The 18146-nt window shown below is 45.4% G+C and overlaps 3 protein-coding genes across 7 annotated transcripts; 2 read left to right on the forward strand and 1 right to left on the reverse strand.

The window, feature by feature from the left end:
• Positions 1-344: 344 nt before the first annotated feature.
• smim19 (small integral membrane protein 19) lies at positions 345-2311 on the forward strand. Its single transcript, XM_064334515.1, has 3 exons — positions 345-587; positions 721-845; positions 1694-2311. Exons 1-3 carry the CDS (start codon positions 457-459, stop codon positions 1765-1767), a joined length of 330 nt encoding a protein of 109 aa, XP_064190585.1. The 5' UTR covers positions 345-456; the 3' UTR covers positions 1768-2311.
• Positions 2003-12861, reverse strand: sclt1 (sodium channel and clathrin linker 1). 2 transcript variants are annotated; one of them, XM_064334510.1, is made up of 22 exons: positions 12727-12861; positions 12233-12271; positions 11902-11972; positions 11218-11258; positions 10555-10627; positions 10012-10067; positions 9275-9410; positions 8552-8674; positions 8207-8272; positions 7385-7455; positions 7163-7253; positions 6940-7031; positions 6333-6510; positions 5924-6022; positions 4923-4994; positions 4439-4513; positions 4043-4185; positions 3733-3925; positions 3383-3579; positions 3024-3102; positions 2784-2879; positions 2003-2221 (listed from the first exon to the last, which is right to left on the reverse strand). In XM_064334510.1, exons 2-22 carry the CDS (start codon positions 12261-12263, stop codon positions 2159-2161), a joined length of 2046 nt encoding a protein of 681 aa, XP_064190580.1. In that variant the 5' UTR covers positions 12264-12271; positions 12727-12861; the 3' UTR covers positions 2003-2158. The 2 variants fall into 2 exon arrangements, with proteins under 2 accessions (XP_064190580.1, XP_064190579.1); XM_064334509.1 differs by having other exon boundaries at positions 12230-12271.
• c5h4orf33 (chromosome 5 C4orf33 homolog) lies at positions 12259-15843 on the forward strand. Of its 4 annotated transcripts, none has more exons than XM_064334511.1 (7): positions 12896-13075; positions 13237-13328; positions 13810-13990; positions 14322-14382; positions 14604-14655; positions 14767-14966; positions 15408-15843. In XM_064334511.1, exons 2-7 carry the CDS (start codon positions 13242-13244, stop codon positions 15538-15540), a joined length of 714 nt encoding a protein of 237 aa, XP_064190581.1. In that variant the 5' UTR covers positions 12896-13075; positions 13237-13241; the 3' UTR covers positions 15541-15843. The 4 variants fall into 4 exon arrangements, with proteins under 4 accessions (XP_064190584.1, XP_064190581.1, XP_064190582.1 ...); XM_064334512.1 differs by having other exon boundaries at positions 13240-13328; XM_064334514.1 differs by lacking the exons at positions 12896-13075; positions 13237-13328 and adding an exon at positions 12259-12444.
• Positions 15844-18146: the final 2303 nt, after the last annotated feature.

The following is an 18146-nucleotide window of genomic DNA, read 5'->3' on the forward strand; positions in this document are numbered from 1 at the left end:
TACTAGTATATACCAAATTTTTTGGCTCGTCCAAAATCAAAAAAGAACCAATGTCCTAACCTTTATTTAAGATAGCCAATATTGTAACTTGGCTTCATTTTGATATCAATAGTTTTAACGGCAGGCCTAAATTTAACAAGTTTTAATTAATATCTTATAGACAGTACTTTGCATGCGTGAGTAACTTCGCATTTTTGTACTCTGAAAACATGTTTTTGTTGACGTGAATTACAGTATCAAAATACGGCCCACATTTCTCCTCAGGTCAGTGGACCTCCCATCCAATAGAGGTCAGTAGCGCATTTCTTCGTATCTAAACCACCCAGCGTTGAAATAAAACTGTATCGTTCGTCTAAATAGGAAATTACGTTATCTTCTGTTTACATATACCCAGAAGGCGAAATAATCTTTTTGGGATAGAATTTTGGTTTAATAACATTAATAACATTAATCGACATGGGTGGCTACGGAGTAATGGCCGACGAGGAAACTATTGATTATTCAGTACACGAAGCATGGAACGAAGCGACTAATGTGTACCTTCTCGTGATTTTGGTTAGCTTCGGTTTGCTGATGTACGCCAGAAAGTGAGTGCTCATACTAGCCAACGTTCTGCCGCTTGTTACATCTAGCGTCACGGCTCCATACTTACACAAGGCATCTATCATAGCCAGCTAGCTAACACCCAGCGTTTTAATATATATCAATCTTTATTTACAGGAACAAGAGGAAAATAATGCGTATTTTCACACTGCCTCCTTCGGTCGGTTCATCTCCGGAACCAAACTTCTATGACAGTTTGCAGAAAGTGCGGTTACGCCAACAACTGGAAATGTACAGCATTGGTGAGTAGGACGCAAGAGAATGCCTCGTCTTGACGGGTTGCGTTTATGCGGCGAGAACAACTTTTACTTTAGTTTTAAATGGCAAAATACTATTGGCTGAGAAAATAACTACACATGTAGGCTTGTGCATCGTATGCCGCAGGGTTAAACCGAACATTGCGACTAGGCTACTTCTGTTCTTTTTTTGCAGCACTAAATAAAGTTACATTACATTTATTTAGCAGACGCTTTTATTCAAAGCGACGTACAGAAGTGCATATCATGGTCATTGGACAACTACAAAACGCAGGTTCAATAAGGTGACTGAAATCATGAAGGCCCATCTGTCAAAGTCTGTGCGTCTTTACCGAGCTACCGTTGTTTTCAGTGTTGTCATTTCCGCGTTTTCCAAGCACAACCGCAGAATCTGAATTTCTCCAATTGTGTGGAGTGTCACTAAACTAAACGTTTAAAGCCGCAATGAGTACAGTTTGTATGCGAGTTTAGCAGTGGTTAGATTTAGGCGGAGTTCTCGTTATCAATTATACTCTCAACTGGAAGCAAGACACGAGAGAGCAAGAAGGGTGGGTCAATGGGATGAGCACTGTTGTAGTATCATGAAGCATCACAGATTCACTGAATTATTTCAGATGCGTTTTGTAAACTTAATAGGAAATGCTGCCAAAAATATATCCACCGAAGTGGCTGGTAAGTGTGACGTGGTTACACGACACTGCCGAATTGTACCCACATTCGGCGGGTGGTTAACGTCAAGCCCTGCACGCAGTACTGTAACCAAGCTACCCATACTCTGTGATTTTGGTCCAATTAAAGATTCACGCCTACATGTGCTTCTTCCGTTTATGCAGCGAGGAAATTTGACCACCAGCAGCAGCAGCAGCCGCCGGGCAAGTCGGATTGCGTGCAGCTATCCATGGAGTGAACCTAAGCGCTGTTCCTCAAGACATCCGTCATTCCCTCCGTGTGATTTCATTCCTACCAGCCCCAGTAGCCAAATGATGCAGGCTTTAGATTATATTGTGCGTCTTGACACGGAAACATGTACTTTGTTATTCTGAATGAATGATGTGCCCCACGCGTAATGACTTATCAGTTTTTGAGTTTTTAACTGGTAATGTTCCAGCGTTTGTAAAAATGACACATGCCTGAAGCAAGTGTGTGTTTGTGGCGACGCCATCTTTAAGGACATTTTATGGCTCATGATGAATTGCCCTTACGGAAAGGCGCCATTCTTTTATTAAAAAAACATTTGTTGTGAGAATGAGGAATGACTGCACTGTACAGGGCCATGGTCAGTGTCGGAGTTGCCAAGGTTACAGAGTCTCCAGGTCCAGCATGGAAGCTGCTTTCCTCCTCTGTGACGTCATGATGCTGAGCTGTAAAACAGGGAGAGGGAGGAGAGGATTTAGGGTTAGACCGTTTGCACCTGTGTAAATATGTTTAATAAAGTTCTCCATACACAGAAATGCCTCAGCACTCTTCTCTGGGCAACCGCATCCATTTTCTATAAGCATTTAATGATTAACAGATTAAATATTTGAACACTAAATTCATATAAGCTTCCTTGCAAAGAGCACGGTAGGGGTAAATTTGTGTCTGCCTCTGAAATGGCACTATGCTTGGTATTTAAGGCTCAGGCACACACCTGACTGGGCTTAAAGATTAAACTTGAGCAAGAAGATGCTAGTGAGTGAAACAGTGGTGAGCTGGACGGCAAGCAGAGCCCCAAATAAACACTGGAAACCGTGATGTCAGTTTGAGGTGCAGCAGGGCGTAGTGTCAGTATGAGGTGCAGAAGGGCGTAGTGTCAGTATGAGGTGCAGAGGGCGTAGTGTCAGTGTGAGGTGCAGAAGGGCGTAGTGTCAGTATGAGGTGCAGAAGGGCGTAGTGTCAGTATGAGGTGCAGAAGGGCGTAGTGTCAGTGTGTGCCCCGCTCACCTGCTGCGATGCAGTGGAAGCCTTCTGCTCGGCCTGGGTCAGCCGCCTCTGCAGGCGGGAGGCGTTCTCCTGATGCTCTGCCGTTTGCCTCTCGTACTGTCAGAGCCCGTTAAGTGGGATTAGTCAGGGTTTTATTTTTAACGAGGACATTTTAAACCAGGAATGCTGTACATTTAAGAGCCGCCATATCGTGCATGTCCACCGCGTCGCAGGTGCGTTTCAGTGTGAGAGCAGTTTTACCTCCACAATCTTCTCATGATCGGCCTCCAGCTGGAGCTCCAGCTCCTGACAGCGCTGCTTCTGCCTCCCCAGCTCCGCCCTGAAATCACGCTCTCATTTCAGGGCTTTCAGCACTCCAAGCACAAAATGTTTAGCTTTACTTACAAAAAAACCAACACTGACATTTTTTTAAAGCACAATTAAATTATTTAGCAGTATAAATACCTGTAGTTAAATTAAGTTTTATTCTGTGCATGAGATAAAAGCTAGCTAACATTAATAAAAAAAGTAGGTGGAATTCAACTTCCTGTCTCTTCATGCTGTGGCCTGCTCTCAGACTGTACTCTACTTCCTACTTCCTGCTTCCTGCCTCCACCCACCTCAGGCTGCCCAGCTTCAGCTCGAAGGCCTCGGCCAGCTTGCGCGCCTCCTCCTTCCACCGCTTGGCGGCCTTCTGCTGGGCTGTGAGGAGGCGGGTGAGCTCCACGGTGGAGCTGCGGCTGCTCTCCTCCAGCTCCCGTACCCGCGCCTCCAAGCCCCGCTCCTTCAGCGAGAACTCGTGCTCCATGGAGGAGACCTGGGAGGAGGACAAACGGGGCCCAGAGTTTTCTTATTGATAAGGGGGACCCAATCACTGAAACGACAGACTGCACATTTCTACCCCAAATGGAGACTAAATCAGCGGTGTATCATGCTGGACCTGCAGGCGCAGTACGGTGGGAGTATGCACCTGCTGCTTGGCCCTCCTCTGGACGTGCTGGCTGGCCTTGCGCAGCTCCTCCATGTCCCTGCGCAGCTGCTGGCTCTCCTCCTGCAGACGCAGACGCTCCTCGCTGACGCTGCCGCACTCCTCCCGCGCGCCCACCAGGGCCTCCTGCAGCCGCCGCACCTCCTCCCGGCACCGCGACAGCTCCTCCTCGTACCTGCGTGCGCCCACACGACCGCCAATCAAGCCTGGGCTCAGGGTCACAGAGCGAACGGTCCTCACAGGGACTAGCGCAGCGGCCTGTAAGGCGGAAACTCCGTATGATAACACTCACTCCATCTCCAGCTTCTTCATCCTGTTCTGCGTGCTCTGCAGCGCGATGTGTAGCTCGTCCTTAACACGCTCGGTGTTCAGGCACCTCTGGTGCAGCGAGTCCATCTTCCTGTACTCCGGCTCCCCCCTGCCTTCCCTGTACACCTGAACACAGTGGAACACTCACGTTCAGCTGCGGAACCCTGGCCGGGTCAACATTCTCATGGTGGAACCTCAGCCGTGTCAACATTCTCATGGTGGAACCTCAGCCGTGCCAACATTCTCAGGCGCTAACTGCCGAGTCTAACAAATAAAGCTAGCCTTCCAAGTTTGTGTTTTGCAACACTGCTGTTTGACGCTAAGCGTTATTATTCACGTGTAATCCTTATTGATATGGATTTGCTCAGATTTATTTGACCTTTTCCAGCTCCTCTTCCACAGCTTTCCTTTCGCGTGTCGCCCTCTGTATTTGAGACTCCTTGTCTGCACACTCCTGTTACAGAACAAAACACACACATCTGCATACACATCTACATACATACACACACATCTGCATACATATCTACATACACAGGCATCGGTATTTATCTCATTATTCAGACAAAAGCATCCTGTAAAAACAGCATTCAAATTTAAAACCACCACAAAAAACACACACAGGTTCATTTCGATGTTATCAGTTACAGCAGAGGCAGCAGACCTGGTGTATCACTGCCAGAGATGTTTCTGATTTCTGTTCAGTTCAGGTTTGATGGGATATTAAGACCCTGAGTTTGTAAAATCTTCCTTTGGTAGCATATCTTTGGACTTTTAAATGTTATGCGAGAAGAGTACGACTATCTGTATTGACCAATGCTGGCAGTGTCCAGCTCAGGAAAAAGGCGGTAAAGTGGTCGGCCTACCAGCTGCAGAGCGGAGAGCTCCTCTGCCATCCTCTGAATCTGCACGTTACACTGCTTCCTCACGTTTTCCACCTGGAAGAGAAACACGGTCCGTTAATAATACATCTCTGGATCACACTCTGCTGGAAAGAAACGTCAAATACACTTATTAGTATTCCGACAAGAAATCTGTGACCGCATCTTAGTTTTTCAAAAGAAAAAGAAAAAATATCCCTATTTAAAGATTTAAACTTGTTCAATGTTTGGCTGGGAAATTCACTCACTGTGTTAAAATGGAGAGTAAATTGAATTGACAGGCCAGCATTAATTGGCTTAGAAAATAAGATGCTTTGTAACAGACCAATTACACAAGACTGCCCTTCACTGCCAAGCTTGAAGTCAGATAGCTCTTTCATTACAGCCCTTTTACTGCAGCGAACGACACGAACGAGGGCGTTAGGCACTCAAATTTTAATTACCTTTGAGTCAATAAAGCCGCGCGTTCAGAGCCTGTAAAAGCCGCGCGTCTTCAGCCCGCTGCCGACACTCGGGTTTATACCCGTCACAGAGAGCTCCTTCAGCTCCACTCTGCTGTGACATCACTTTCATGCCTGTGCTGCTGGTGATTTACAGGGCCCTGCGTGTGTGTGTGTGTGTGTGTGTGTGTGTGTGTGTGTGTGAGCGTGTGAGTGAGCGTGAGCGTGAGAGAGTGTGTGTGTGAGCGTGTGAGTGTGTGTGTGTGATCGTGTGAGTGTGTGTGTGTGAGCATGAGAGAGTGTGTGTGTGTGTGTGAGAGAGTGTGTGTGTGTGTGAGAGAGTGTGTGTGTGTGTGAGAGAGTGTGTGTGTGTGTGTGAGCGTGTGAGTGTGTGTGTGAGCGTGTGAGTGTGTGTGTGAGCGTGTGAGTGTGTGTGTGAGCGTGTGAGTGTGTGTGTGTGAGCGTGTGAGTGTGTGTGTGTGAGCGTGTGTAGGCAGGCAGGCTGTGCAGTGGTATTACGGGGACAGCACTGGAAACAGAACTGGCCTCTTTTCGGGTTCGAACGGCGGCGTCCTGGATCAGCAGCCTGATGGCCTCATTCAGCTTCTCCAGCTCCTCGCTCCTCTGCTTCTCCCTCAGGAGGGCCTGTGGGGGGGGGGGCACCAAGAGCTCAGCTCCGGCAGTACGGCCTGCGTATCAATGACCGCACATTACCAGATTCATCTACAGGCGCAGCGCACAGGTGAGAGAGGAAGAGACCGCAGGTACAGGTACGAGCCCTGCAGGCAGGAGCCGCTCAGGTGAGCAGCGGGGGCGGGTCCTGCAGGTAGGAGCCGCTCAGGTGAGCAGCGGGGGCGGGCCCTGCAGGTAGGAGCCGCTCAGGTAAGCAGCAGGGGCGGGTCCTGCAGGCAGGAGCCGCTCAGGTAAGCGCGAGGGCGGGGCAGGGCCGGCTCACCTGCTCTTTCTGCAGAGACGCCTCCTCGGCGGCCTGGATGCTGTGGCGCACTTTGCTGACGGCCTCGTAGCGCTCCTCCTGCAGACTGGCACACAGACCCTGCAGCTCCCCCACCCGCCGCTCAGACCCCGCCCGCTCCCGCCGCAGCTGCTCCGCCTCCTGGGCCGCCAGCTTCATCCTGCCGGGGGGGGGGGTTAGGACAGTGAGGAGTTAGGATTAGGGTTATGAGGGAGTGAGGGCTACTGTGAGTCTGTGGGGGGGATTGGTAAATGGTAAATGGTAATGGTAAATGGACTGCATTTATATAGCGCTTTTATCCAAAGCGCTTTACAATTGATGCCTCTCTTTTGCCAGAGCAGTTAGGGGTTAGGGGTTAGGTGTCTTGCTCAAGGACACTTCGACATGCCCAGGGCGGGGTTTGAACCGGCAACCCTCCGACTGCCAGACAATCGGTCTTACCTCCTGAGCTATGTCGTTGGGGGTTTAGGTTAGGGTCAAGGCTGGGTTGGGGGTTTAGAGTTGGGGGGGGGTTAGGGCTGCTGTGAGTTTGGAGGGGTGGGATGGAGGGGTTAATGTTCGGGAGGGGGCCAGGCCCGCAGTGACTCACCTGTTCTCCAGCTGGCTGAGGGTCGTGTGCAGCTGATGCAGCTTCCGCTCAGAGACACCCTCTCTATCCAGCGCCTCTGCTGCGTCTTCCTCCTACACACACACACATAATTACTCACATGTCCACAGACAGAAACTGTTGAAAGCTGAATACCCTGAATACCATCAAACACGCTTAACAAGCTGGGCACACTAAACACACCCAACACGCTGAACACACCCACCCGCCTCTGCATCTGGTCCTGCATGCTCTGCATCAGTTTGGTCATCTCCTCCACTTTAGCCGTCGCTGTCCTCGAGTGCATCTTCGCCTGCCTACAGGAAACACACGAGGTCAGGCACACACGTCAGACTGCAGCTCTCGTCTACACAGCGTGAGACAGGCTGGTATGGGGAGATGAGAGCCGGTGAAGGCCAGTGGAGGGTGAGAGGGGAGCAGGATCTACCGCAGCTGGGTGCGCAGGTCCTCCATCTCCACGCTCTGCTCCGTCACCGTCTTCAGAAACTCCTGGTTGGTCTGCATGTGGCACGAGAGACAGTAGGCCCTTTTAGGCATGTTTTCAGAGTGTGTGTTAGTGTGTGTGAGAGTTAACAATGAGTGTGTGTGTGTGTTAACGGTGAGCATGTGTGTGAGTTAATGCTGAGTGCTTGTGTGTGTGACAGTGTGTGTGTGTGTGTGTGTGAACGGTGAGCATGTGTGTGAGTTAATGCTGAGTGTGTGCGTGTGCGTGTGTGTTAACGGTGAGCGTGTGTGAGTTAATGCTGAGTGCGTGTGTGTGCGACAGTGTGTGTGTGTGTATTAACGGTGAGCATGTGTGTGACTTAATGCTGAGTGCATGTGTGCGTGTGTGTGTTAACGGTGAGCGTGTGTGTGAGTTAATGCTGAGTGCGTGTGTGTGCGACAGTGTGTGTGTGTGTGTTAATGGTGAGCGTGTGTGTGAGTTAATGCTGAGTGCGTGTGTTTTAACAGCGAGTGTGATAGAGAGGCCAAAGAACAGACAAGACTTGCACCTCATCAAACATGCATAGAGACATATCGCATTACTCTCAGCATCGCTATGGGAACGCCTTACACCCCCCCAAAAAAAACTGTGGAGTTCAAAGGGTTAAGAGTGTGATTAACATAGTGCACTGCTGTACCACAACTCAATGTTAGAGCAGTGCACCATGACAATGTCAAGGCGAGTCACATGACAGGGTCCCAGCGTGCGCAGCCCAGTGTTTGTGTTAGGGCCCCATCTGCTGGCAGGGAGGGGTTCGGTTCTCACCGACTCCAGCGTTTGATTGGCTGCTTGGAGATGCTGGGCAGCTTGCTGGATGCCGGTCAGTTTGTTCTGTAAGGCACATGAGGTGGAGGATCGCTTCAGACAACAGTAAGGCCATCTCTGACACCAAGCAGAAAAAAGGCACCGTAGAATAGTTTAAAGATAAAGGTCACAGCGATGTATACCCTGGTAAAACTGATGTGATAAGCTGGTTTAAAAACAGAAACTAAAAGATCAGTTCCTGTGAGCAATGTTTTTTTAAATAGTGAAAACCTTGACCATATCGCCCTCTGGTGGACACAAGGAGAACGCACAGTTCAGATGATGTTTTAAGTCAGAGAGACAGACCTTCATCTGCTGCTGTTCTGCCATATAGAGCTGAGCCTCGGACGTGGTCTTCTGATAGACCTGCTGCACGCGATGCAGCTCGTCTGCAGACGACCGCCACATCTCCAAGGCCCGGTCCTTCTCCTGTGGACACAGGCACACAGAAGGTCACACGGGGAAAGGTCATTCATCGGTTAATTAAACCACAGGGAACGGTGAAAGTGAGAAGGCACATTTTTTTTCATTGCCTTATGTTTCAAACTCTGCTCCTGAGTTCTACAGGATGTCAGCATGTTCGTCCTGTTCTCTCTCACAGACACACAGACCGACAGCTTGGGAGCACACCAAAACGGCAGTCACCGTGGTGATTATAGACGTGGCAACAGATCCTCCGCAACAGTGTGAAGTGTGAACGTCACTATCACTGCTAAGCAGTGCATGAAACTCAGCCTGCATAGTCACTACTCCAAAACGTAATGCGTGCAGCCAGCTGCCAAAGGGCTACTGTTTGCACCACACAAACAAAAATGATACAGTCAATGTAATGTAAAATACATGCAATGATACCCCCCATTCAACCATTACAGAAATGGGACCGCACATATTGGCCTTTAAAATTTCATTAAGAAAAGCCATTATAGCAACACAACAGGACTGACGCTCAGACTTGGCTCTTTCAGCTAGACTGTTTTTCATTTCCAGGTGCAGTGCCCAGGTGAAGCAGCAGGTGAGGACGAGGCACACCTGGATGGACAGCTGGATCTGCTCCTGCAGGTTTCTAACGAGCCCATCATCTGCCAGAGAGTCCCCGTCCGAGCCGGGCGTGGCCTGGAGCCCGTGGAGCTGCCGCTCAATGGACTCTCTCAGCTCAGCGTGCAGCCTAGCATAGCATAGCCAAATACAGTGCACATTAACAACAGCAACACAGCTCAGCGTGTAGCCTAGCCTAGCATAGCCAAATACACTGCACATTAACAACAGCAATACAGCTCAGCATGTAGCCTAGCCTAGCATAGCCAAATACACTGCACATTAACAACAGCAATACAGCTCAGCATGTAGCCTAGCCTAGGATAGCAAAATACACTGCACATTAACAACAGCAATACAGCTCAGCGTGTAGCCTAGCCTAGCCTAGAATAGCCAAATACACTGCACATTAACAACAGCTATACAGCTCAGTGTGTAGCCTAGCCTAGCATAGAATAGTCAAATACAGCGCACATTAACAACAGCAACACAGCTCATCGTGTAGCCTAGCCTAGCATAGCCAAATACACTGCACATTAACAACAGCAACACAGCTCAGCGTGTAGCCTAGCATAGCCTAGCCTAGTGTAGCCAAATACACTGTGCATTAACAACAGTCTAGAATACCAGAAGAAGAAAAAAAGAACATACACACCCCTCATCATGACATAAAGCATTATTTGCATTTAATGGACCATTCTCAATCTGGAAAAGGAAAACTGTAATCATACCGCTCATTTTCTCTGACAACGTCCTCAAGCCTCACTTTCAGCTCAGCCATCTGAATCTGTTGGTTTGGTAGCAAACACAAAATTAACGGATCCATTATGCTCCAGAGATTCTGTAACTAAGACAATATTTGACTGTAGTAATATAATGTAAATTGAACAGATAGCTCAGCTGTAATGTCATATAAACTGAATTGTCATACAAAGTGACCAGGAGAATAAACTGGGGGAGCTGCTGTGATTAAAAGTTATTGTCATCCATCAAACTGCTGTGTTGGCTTTCTACAGGAGCGTTAAGTTTTTGAATCCCACATTGGCTGCTGCTATAGGGTGCAGTCACTCACTGACCAGTACGAACCAAGTAAGACACTGCTTCTCAAAGCAGAACACTACGATTGGTTAGTAAGTTATCAAGTACCTTATGCAAGGGTTCAACAGCAACTTGGAACCAAACCTGCAACCTCAGAGATACAGGTGCAGTTCCCTAACCCTCATGCAACACTACCACCGTAAACAAAATGCACTGATAACAAAGCAAGGCCTTACCTGATAGCGCTGCAGCTGATCAGTCATGTCTTCGTTATGTCTGTCATATTCTGCTACAAGAGGGGTCAAAATGCTGCCAGAAAAAACAAGACCAGGTGAAAACCTAGTATATGGCTGGACCTAACACACGTGATCCGGCCAACCAATGATGTAACTTCATCACTCAGTCACAGACATTCGCATTTGTAGGGCTGGCTCCGCTGTTGCGGTCCAGCCAAAAACACTTCTTTTATAAAAAAAAAAAAAAAAAAAAAAGTCCAAACTGGTGGTGATTGAGCTTTTTAATTGAGCATGTCTGAGCGAATAAAATGAAATTATCTTTTGCTTTTAAATCTATTCCATTCGACCAGCCTAGGCCAGGTCCTAAACAGTATTTATACAACAAATATAATGGATGAAAGAATATTACCCCAAATATTAATCCATCTTGATGAAAAAATAAATGAAAGGTTGGTGGACACAATTATCATGAATACACTTCAAAATCCAATAACTGTTAAGCCAATAACTGGCCTGCAGTGAGCACCATTTATCTTTATATAATTTCCCCCAAATGTAGAGATTACCTGTTACAGTCCCTGTGCTTTAAAAAGTCTTTTATGATAGACACAAAAAAATCTGCTAGAAGTAATAACCTATTTATATGCAGTCTTATATACTGACCTTTTGAGGGCTGGTGAATCTGATGCCCTTGCAGTTTCCCCCTTGGAGAGAGAGTAAAAAGTTTAACTTCTCATATAACCTGCAGCAGTTTAATTTTTAAAAGGGTAGAATTAAAAAAATAAAAAATTATAATTGCCAGAGGATTTTAGTGATGGTTGTTGTGTGTACTGAAAATAAAACTGGACTATTGCATTCCATTATGAATTTAGTGCTTAACTGTAGCGTTAAATAAATGTCAAACTTCAAACCATCCTTGCAAAGAAAATACATTTAATGAGAAATGTGCTAAACTGTGTTTGAAAAATAATGCTGCAAGGTTAAAATAATATTTGTTGTAGGGTTCCAGGGAAACGTCTTAAATATCAGACCAAAGCCCAAAGGGAATCTGTTTCTTAAAGTAACGGAGAAACCACGCCCCCTAAGCCCCACTGATCTTTCAGGAGATTTAACGGTACTGTACAATAACCTGCATGGGGCTGCAGAAAGCAGCAGTACTTAATAGACCATAACGCTCCTTCTCAGAAAACCGACGTCTTCTAAATATACAGCAATATATAAGCATGAGGCATCTGGTGCAGGTAGCCAATTTGCACACAAGTAGCTTGCACACGACCCCCTTATTGGTAAGTATTAGTAATGCACATTTCCCAATGAATAACTCACTCAACCACAGAACAGCATTACCTGTAACGAAAATGTGGGTTCAGCCTGGTGTCCATCCTGATGTTGACTGAAAGCAGTCTTAAGCCTCCGGCCTGCAACATTTAAAACGAGCTAGTTAATGCATAGACAGTTTATAGTAAGCTCCAAGTTACACCAGAAACTGGCCATTAGCTTCCTGTCCAAGTTCGCTAATCTACTCAGAAGTTAACAAAAGAGATGCCAAAATAATCGGATGAGTGACTAAATTTAGACAATAAGTGAACAGATGCGTTTGACTGCATGGAAATAAAAAAACTGACAACAGCACTCATAACATAGCACGCTAGTTCCGTTAGCCGCTGTTTCTCACCTTCTTCTCTCAGAAAATCCGTCTCTGTCGTCATTTCTGAGTCTGCAGGAGCGTGTGATGCAATTAGCTTTGTATAAGCAAGTACGATTTCAACTTGATGCTAGCTAGCCGAGCAATCTACTTAAACTAGCCGGCTGGTCATTCTGTTAAGTCGCTGACACTAGCTATAACAGATATTTTTATGCTGCAAAAATATAATTGCTTACAAATATCAGGTAAGCATTATTAACGAGTTATCAAAGTCTGATATACGTTCAGGTAAACCAGGTTTGTTCGCACAATGGTCGCTAGCTAACGATATGGCGTGACGCTAAGCCGTCTCTAGGTGTGATAACGTTACTAGCAAACAGGCTAGCAACTGAAAGCTAACATCGAATTTGTTTGTCTGCAGTTAACCCTGGTTTACGTCGAATTCATCTGTAGTTAACAGTGTAGCCTGCAAGCTCCGAATTTTAACGTTAAGATCCATATTGATGTTTTTGTTTGTGCAATCTCACCCGTGTACAAATTTGTGCTAAAATCAGTTCAGTTCCAAACTTCCGCCGTCCAGTTTAAAGTAAAAAGCTGAGCCAATGAAATGCCTCCACAGAGCTGGGGTGCATCGCTCTATATTCTCCCACTGGAAACGTGCGCACAGCATTTTCACTTCCTGGATATTTACAGTAAACTTCGCAGCATAGATATGCCCATTTAACGCTCTATGGTTCGCAGTAACATTATTAAATTTTACAGCTATATCGCTGGCTAAAACTCTAAAGACGTGCAACTAGAAGTTTCGCAAGACTGCATTTAAATTAAGTACTTTTAGTATGTTACATTCGTTGGACCCCTTAACTCGATAACAAGGTACTGTGTAACCAACCTCAAATGATTCCAAAGTACTTTATTTATTGGTATTTTATGGCTTTACAGCATCACTGAGATATTTAAAAGGTCGTGTACGTTTCTAATCATTGCCGGATAGCCAGTCTTTTGCTTCAGCTTGCTCACATTGCTTTCTATTATAGCAGATATGGCCAGCTCCAGTCCCGTTTTTAAAAACCTACTCAACATTATTTTTTCACTTTATTGTGTGTTCGGTCTAAGCTGCGGTTCGTCTGTGAGTATTCCATAGTGATATATCATTGACATTTTTAAATTCACCGTATCATCGTACTAACAGCTGGCCAGTGTCGATTTGCAGCTGTATTCGATTGTATACTGATACATGCTTAGTTTTTCTCAGGGTAAACAGTTAAACGGAATGTATATGTTTTAGGCTATGTCTGATCAAGGCCCACAACAACTGTAGTTATCCACTGTCTCGACAACGACTTGGGTTGGAAGTGGGATTAGACCATATATCGTGTAAATTCTGTGGATTAGAGATGCATGTGTAATGCTTCAGTTGAGGGAACTATAGCAGCTGAACAAGCGCGTGGGGACGTATTTACTATCTCACTGTTGTAGTTTTTAGTATTTACGATGACACGAAGCCCTCATGCAGTGTGTAGGTTAGCCAGAGCTGGGCTACAGAATTGTGCAGTGCTTTTTAGTTCAGTTGGTCAAATACTCTCTATTGAAAACGCTTATCTTTTCAGATGACATTTGCCATTGACAACACCTGGGACAGTTTGCCCATAACTCACGACCCGGTAACAATATCATTTTCCCCGGGAGATGGCGGAATGTTAATGGAAGTGTCTGCCCCGTTCTTCAACGATCCCGCAGCTCCGGCCGGACCTCCCGGTCAGCCTTTCGCGGGACTCTGGGACTATGAAGGTGTGTGCGGACTGGTCACGTGATTCTGTAGCAGCCGCGCGACTCTCGCCATACTATTAGGCATAGCATATGCCCACCGCTTGGCAGTTATCCAACATAATCACAGTTCTCTGCATTTTATGAAGTCTTGAAGCCTTTGCAAAATTGAATTGTAGACAGTCAAGAAATGCAGAGGAATGAAGAAGTTTGTCAACAATCCATGAAAATATGTACCTATTATTTAATGTGCTCTGTAGGCTACCTTTTTCAGATGTTTTATGTTCATGGATTAGGCTACTGAGTAAAATATATCAAATTAAAGCCAATGTTGCAAAGTCTTTTTATTTTCCAGTTGTAGAATCCTTCTTCTTGAACAGCATCACAGAAAAGTATCTAGAAGTGGAAGTTTGTCCGTAAGTTAAAACCTTTTCCAAAATATAACATTGTTGTAATTGAGGGGAGGGGCTTGGATGGATGACAGACGGGTGACTGAATAATAATGTTAGGTAGAATAACATTGTTTGCCTTCTCTTTATAAATGTAAGTAATATTTGATTTTGTGGCGTCTCCTTTTGGAACAGCCTTCGGAAAAAATATGTCTGACAGTCTCTCCCCCCTATCTCATTCATTGCAGCCACGGCCAGCACTTAGTGCTATTGCTTTCGGGCAGAGGAAATGCTTTTCAGGTAACCGAAGTACCAACGCACATATACACATTCACCCAAAGGCTTTCATCTTCGCGCTGAACTCCAGTTGCTGCAGTGTGACGCTCTTATCTGCGTTTATTTCCTTTTAAGCAAATGCTGCCTTTGTCATTCCACGCGTCCGTAAATGGACGGAGATGGACCGGAACCGCGCTTCTTCCCTGGAGATACTTCCCGCCCGGGGTTAACAAAATGAACTCGTATGCAATTCACGGCTCCGACGAGCGGAGGACCTACGAGGCCCTGTATCCTGTACCAAGAAGTGAACTTGCGGATGGCCAAAAACCGAACTTGTGAGTCCTTCCCTTTGAGAATGGCCTGCATTTGCAGCCAACGTAGTCATGTCCTTGTTCACCCACGTTTGTATGGATGTACTCACAAGCCAGCTGTGTTGGTCATTACATTGCCCTCGCGCGTCATTTTCAAGCTCCCTTTAAACAATCCCTTTGCGTAGTGACTTGTTCCAGCATCATGCCATGGGGAAGCACATTAATTAGAATGAAATTAAAATGAAAACACTGCCATGTCAATTATATTGCATTTGAGTGAAGAAGAAATCACCTCACAGACAATACTTAGTCTGCCTGTGATGCAAACAGCATTGCTGCATGAAGGTGAAATTCACAAGATATAGGCCTAGCATATTAGCTGTTAATATACACGTCTGAATTAATGTTGCTCTAAGGGTGGATGTGGTGAGAATCACTAATGATTTGGCTTGCATTTCTCACTAGCCACCTTCTGGAATACTTCCAAGATTTCAAGCTCCAAGGAATCATGGGAGAGGACTGGGTGCAGCCAGAATCGGACCTTTGGGAAAACGTGCTGATCAGTAAAAAAGCCGACTCAATGGCCAAAGGCACTTAAAGGGAACAAAGAATAATTAGCGCTTCAGCTCGGCATCGCTCTGAGACCTGTAACACAAAGCGTAATTTGGTGATCAAAGTGGGTTTAATATAGACTAGATTTCAACTCACCGGCGTCCAAATGTTGTTTCTTTAATTCGAGTATGAAAGCTGATCTGGCAGGAATGAGAAAACAAACACACTTACTGGACCGTTCTGAAAAACACATTATGTAAAGTTGTCTTTGAATGGTATACTTGGTTGAAGAAAATATGCATTTTATAATCTGTAAAAAATCTAAATAAACCTGTAAATTTGCTCCAGACTCCTTGACAGAAATATTTTTGTGCATTTTTTTTAGGTGATTTCTTTGAAAATACATTTTAGCCCCTGTCTGTATGGAATCATAACAGTGCCAATTTCTGTGCACGTGTCTATAAGACTGATAATCTGTGGAAGGGAATATCGATGGAATGTCAACTGTGCAAGCAAAACCAAAGAGCCAGCTGCTTTATTCCATTTTTAAATTAAATGGATGTATTTTTCAGATGTGGTGATGACAGGTACCAGAAGTGTTTAATGAATAATTTAAAAATAAAAATACCCAGATATTGCTGAAAAACCCAGATTGCTTAGCTTTTATCATGTGGATGAATTGGATTTTAAATGAGTATTTATTTTGATTATTTTTTATTAGCCTGAGAAATGAGTCTAAAATGGCTATGCCCCCTAGTGGCATCATACAGAAATTGTCTGACTTGCAAGAGTGCACTGAGATGCTTAGTCCTAGTTCACTGTAGATGATTTTAGGCTGTTATGAAACATAGGCTAATGAAGAGGTAGTCAGCAATTATGTCATTAGCTTTCACACTCAGCAGTATTGTCCCAATTCTCGTTAATGTGTCTTCAGCTTGCTGTTGAACCAAATGAGTATCAGTTGTATCCAGGTAAGTTTATAAATGTTTACAGATTTATTCAAAAAGGAAAAAAAAAAGTGAAACTTAATAAGAAACAGCTGAGCAGATCTGTGGTAAACCAGTAGCAGTGTCTTGACTTGAAAGTTAAGTGAGAATGTGGCAAAATGTCTTCCCTAAAGCCAACATAAAGGCCAGGCTCGTTGCTCTTGACTGTAAACTCCTCACCCCCCCCCCCCCCCAAATAGGTTAGTTTCAGTGACCAGGTGACCAAAGTTGACCCCAGGTAGAACCCCAACGCTTTCGTCTCTTAGTTCATAATTGGCAAAATTCAGGAAATTTAGCCTCATTTTGAGGGAATGGTTTTGCATGCAGGCCAATGCGGAAAATGAAAGCAGCAGTTTATTCTGACTGATTAATAATCCTGGGATGTGAATGTGGAATACTCATTCTTCTTGGCATACAGAGCGTGCCACGTCTGACATAACGTGACCTTCGGGGTGTAAATAATCCATCAGTAGGCATGAAGTGTCCCGCTAAGAACAATTAGCAGCTCATTAGCATTCGGGGGCTGAGTTATGACGGGGGCGAGGACACGCGTGCGAAGCGCTTCCCCGGGTCAGAGGTCAGAACCCCCCGCAGAGGTCCCTCAAACTTTCTCTCCTCCGCTGGAGAGGACCTCTGCCCTGATCAGTGTGCTTAACAAGCTCTCTCTCCCTCCGAGCTGAGCGCTCTCCTCGCCCCGTCCTATTTTTATGTGTGATTTATTTTATTCTTTAAACTCCTTGACCCCGAGCAGACCCCTCCCATTTATCCGGCGTTCCCGAGCGCCCCGAAACTTGTGGAATCCAGGCACACGCCATCGATTTCCTTGTTCCGGGCGCCCTTCCTCACTTAAAGTTATAATCTCTTATTGAGACCAATCCATTTTAATTGGCCCTCTATGCTTGAAATCAGACGGTGATTAGAGCCACGTCCTGCTTCTGCTTAAACCCCTCGTTATCGCCCCGGCTGCTGTCTGGTCTGCGGCGAACGAGTGTCAAGGGGTTATAATTCGTCTGCATCGCTCCTCCACATGTAAAGAGGCAGAAAAAATAATGCAATCAAAATCTTCACATCTCACGAGAGGGAGATATCATTATTTCTGTGCTACTTGGGCATTGTTAAAGTGGACTTATTTCTGTGGCTGTGCAATTTCCTAACTTTCCAAAAAAAAAAAAAAAAACCCCAAAAAACGAGATTGATACCTCACTCAGGCAAACACCTTCACCTTTCAATCAACTTCTTGGGAAAGTAAAAGATGGTTGCAAAGTCTTTTCCTTTCTTTTGAAAGTCAGAGTTTTTTTTTCCAATTGTCAGAGCTTATCACTGGCAGAAGAGGAACTAAAATAGTTTTTTTGGAGAGAGAAAATGTGAGGGGAAAAGTTAACCTTTTTTAACATTAAAGGAATTGCAGCAACAGGGTAAATAAAACAAATGATGAGAAGACATCACATTTAAAAGAGGCAAATGATATCTCCAATCTGTAAAATATCACTTTTTGTGTTTTGCCCTTGACATTTTTTATGGATTCTTGCCTGGCTTTGCTCCATAAACATAAACCCACAGTCAATTTTCCACTGTGAAGTTATTGATTTGCTCCAGTTTTGTCAGATGAAAGAAATGATTCAAAGCCCTGACCAATGCCCTGAAAAATACAGCCAGAAGAGATTGA

Source organism: Anguilla rostrata, chromosome 5, assembly GCF_018555375.3.
Source record: "Anguilla rostrata isolate EN2019 chromosome 5, ASM1855537v3, whole genome shotgun sequence".
In the NCBI taxonomy this organism is placed as follows: Eukaryota; Metazoa; Chordata; class Actinopteri; order Anguilliformes; family Anguillidae; genus Anguilla; species Anguilla rostrata.